This window comes from Pyxicephalus adspersus, chromosome 10 (genome assembly GCF_032062135.1).
Source record: "Pyxicephalus adspersus chromosome 10, UCB_Pads_2.0, whole genome shotgun sequence".
In the NCBI taxonomy this organism is placed as follows: Eukaryota; Metazoa; Chordata; class Amphibia; order Anura; family Pyxicephalidae; genus Pyxicephalus; species Pyxicephalus adspersus.
Genome location: NC_092867.1, coordinates 256,815 through 261,021, shown reverse-complemented (window position 1 = coordinate 261,021; position 4,207 = coordinate 256,815). Strand labels below are relative to the sequence as shown.

Sequence of the window (4,207 nt, the reverse complement as noted above, 5' to 3'; positions counted from 1 at the left end):
TACATATAATTTACATTACAGCCTCATTTACTACATCCAAATTAACATAAATCAGTGTGAAAGCTGCAATAAAATCTGATTGTTGGTTATTTGTATGGCAATTCTTGGAACAAGCTGATAAAGAAAGACATTTCATTTTATTATTCTCACTGTGACGTGAAGCTCTCCAGGTTACATAAATCCCGCTGCCCGACGACTGAGCCTTACAAATGGGTTCTTTAGAGATGATATTAGGGACTAATACAGATAGGTTATCATTTAAAGTCCTTGTGACCCCCCATCTCAAGTCTTTAGGGCTTCTACAATCAGAATGTTTCTATCTGTGGGTTGTATTACAATAATGTGACGTCACAATTCCATCTGCAAAGCCTATTGAGAGCTGTTAGGAAACACCTAATACCAAACAAGACCCCTAACAGACAGAACGAAGTCTATGTAGACTAAGGCCAATACCACCTCGGACATGTACAGACACAGAAATACGGCTGTGCAATGGGGTCACCGCTGTTTACCAATAAATATTTATCGTTTGTAAATGCAGCCTTGCACTCATTCACAAGGATAATACCTGGCATGCAGGTGATATTCAGGTAAAGTTCATTGGAATGTAGGGTTTTGGTGAACATATAAAGTCTGCTGACAAAATCATTACATTTAGATGGAAGACCCACAAAATGGCAAATCACCTTTCTGTAATTGCCAGGGCAGATGTGACTGGGACATTGAGGTCTAAAGGATATCTACCCACACAGACCATTATGTGCATTATGACTCCCATCATCCACTGGGACATTAACAGGGGTTGTTAGAACTCTGAAACATTGGGCTGAAATGGCAACAACCAGCACTAAAGACAAAGAATACTTGGAACACATCTCAGGAGCCATGGGGGCTTGTGGCTGCCCAGACTGGGCTTCATCAGACCATCTGCAAGGTCACCAAAAACATGGTACCATCCAACAGACCACACAGAATAATATAATCATCCCATAAAAGGGCGGAGAAATGAAAAACTCAAAAAGAACCTTAACAAATATCATGGCTGTGTCAGTCAACCCAACATCACCAAGCTCATCAAAGCAATACTAGACCAGAACTCACCCAGCAATGTATCAAGACCAGAGCTCATCCAGCAATACACCGAGACCAGAATTCATCCCAACAGTACACCGAGAGCAGAACTCATCCCAGCAATACACCGAGACCAGAACTCATCTCAGCAATACACCCAGACCAGAACTCACCCCAGCAATACACCCAGACCAGAACTCATCCCAGCAATACACCCAGACCAGAACTCACCCCAGCAATACACCCAGACCAGAACTCATCCCAGCAATACACTTTAAATTCTAGCTCGATCGGCAAATTTACAAATTCAGTAAGCACGAACGGCCGAATTCGCCGCGAGATCCAGTTTTAAAAACTCGCTCATCCCTAGGTGTGGAACCCTCATATATATCTCTGACACAGCTGTCTGGTAGTACAAATGGGACATCTTGACCTCCTGAACTTTGGCATCTATGTGATACGTGATTATTATGTTACACGCAGGTGAATCTCTATATGATTTTTATATGTTCATTAATCTCCATTATCCAGCATCTTTCCTCCTTTTACAGCTTCCATGGTACCAAGGCCTGTAGTGCTCGGAGTGATGATTTAGGTTAATAGAAGTGATTATGGAGGTGTATGAGACATTTGTACAATTATTAGTGTTTTCTGGAATTATACAATTAGTAATGCAGACATGTTTTATCTCCATGATTTGTGGCGTCATCCTGTGTGCTTGTGTTTACATATGGGCCACACCAACCCCTCTGGACCAGGGATAGTGGAATGAAGGGGCAGAATGGGGTTTGGGAGGTGGGTAGGTGTTGGGGGCAGGTAATGCAATGAAGGGGCAGGATGGAGACCGACACACACTGACACCGACACAGACCGACACACACTGACACACACCGACACAGACTGACACACATCGACACAGACCGACAAACACTGACACCGACACACACTGACACAGACCGACACACAATGACACAGACTGACACAGACCGACACACACTGACACAGACCCACACACACTGACATACACAGACTGACACAGATCGACACACACTGACACACATTGACACAGACCGACAAACACTGACACACACCGACATAGACCGACACACGCTGACACAGACGACACACACTGACACTTACACACACCGACACACACTGACACCGACACCAACACAGATCGACACACACCGACACAAACCGACACACACTGACACTGACACACACCAACACACACTGACACACACTGACACACACTGACACTTACACACACCGACACCAACACAGATCGACACACACCGACACAAACCGACACACACTGACACTGACACACACCAACACACACTGACACACACTGACACTGACACACACTGACATGCACAACTAAAAGAGTCACAAGATGTAACGTGTTATTAGGGCCATGCTGAACACAATATAACACGCGTGTTTCCTGTTTAGGGCCCTCAGATAATGATTGGTCCAACCACATACAGGCACCAGGACCCCAACATGGGGGAGGGGAAATCATTTATTTTCCCATAATCCTCTATTCCAATTATTATTAGTGAAGGATCATGGGATAATTTAGTTCCGCCCCTCCTATGTGCTGACAACAAATGGGCAATAGTGCCAGCCAATGAGGGGTCTTCTGACAGGACCCCCGCCCCCTCTTGAAGACAAATATTGCTTTTTTCCCCCTCCCTCAGTGACTGCAGCAACACTCTATAATACACAGAGTGTCATTGTCATTGTGAGTGTCATTGGAGAAAATGGCAAACAATTCATTCTGCACCCCCTGGTGGCTAACTACAGTAAAGGTCAGGGTCAGTTGTACAGCGCCCTCTGGTGGTTGGTATACAGGGATGGCAGCGTGGGCTGCAGTTACAGGACCACACTCAGGACACACGGAGGCGAGGGTCGGATTCTTCTCTTCCTCCATAGGAACATCTTCCTAATTGCCCCCCTGAAGCTGTCATGCAGCCAGGCGTAGAGGATGATGCATGCAGCCATCATGGCGACCCAGTGACACAGGAGCTGCACCAGGTTGAAGTAATGCTTGTCTATTAGGTCAATGTCCATGTCCTTCATAATATTAAATATATAACGGGGCAGCCAGCAGACCCCAAAGGCCCCAACCACCAACACCAAGAGACGGAAGGTCTTCCTCCTGCGTGCTCGGTCCCACTGGGCCTGGAGGTAAGTGATGTTCCCAGGGGCCACCCAGGTATGAGCAGGAGATGACAAGAAGAGGGAGCGCGTAGGTGAGGATCAGCATGCTGTACGCACAGGCAAGACGCTTCATGCCAAACCAAAACTCCTCACAGATGGAAAAGTTCAGATCAGGAAACTCCACATGGAAGGTATGTACCAAGGCTGGGGTGGCCAACAGACCACTTACCAGCCAGATGGCAGCTAGGATATAGGCACAGGTGGGAATGGTGAGTCTTGTACTCAATGGGTAGACGGTGGCATGGTACCTGACATAAACCGTCACTGGCTGCATCAGGTAGACAAAATAACACATGAAGTGTCCAAACACCCAACCCTGGGGCTCAAAGGCATAGGCCAGGGTGAGGGGCACACCGGTGGCAGGTTGCCCACCAGAAAGTTGGTGACGTTGGGCATCCTCCGGGTCCTGCGGGTCCTGTAGATAAGAAGATAATTCCCAAAGATGCCGATGAAGACAACCAAGGAGTAGCCGGGAATGATGAGCGGCTTGTAGGAGTGGAGGAGCTGGAGGCCCAGGAACGGAGAGTGCAGCTCTTACCAATCATTCCTGGGAAAAGGGAACTCCGATTCCTCTGTGCCATCTTCTGCCAGGAGGGGCTGAAACACAACGAGTTCAATGTTCCTAAAATCAGAGAAATGTCTCATTACTACAGGGTGACTGCACTCTACTGGGAGACCTCACTGTCCACAACAAAGCTTTATCACCATCCTCTGTGTCTTTCACAGAGACATCCCTTGTGGTTTCTATAGACAGGTAGGTCAGTACATGAGACATCTTTGTAATACTCACTGTGCAGAGACATCCTGCTGGGATCTCCTGTACAGAGATGATGGAGTCCTCACCTTCTATGGTGTGCAATCTGTGGCTGTCGGAGTACAGCTGGGGTGATGGAGTGTCTGAGCCCAACAT

The 4,207-nt window shown here is 47.2% G+C and overlaps 1 protein-coding gene across 1 annotated transcript; it reads right to left on the bottom strand.

Moving 5' to 3' along the window:
• Positions 1–2,949: 2,949 nt before the first annotated feature.
• PRLHR (prolactin releasing hormone receptor) lies at positions 2,950–4,207 on the bottom strand. The gene is given in 4 exon segments (XM_072424748.1): positions 2,950–3,289; positions 3,291–3,660; positions 3,663–3,830; positions 4,003–4,207. Coding segments are annotated over 4 exon segments (1,083 nt in total).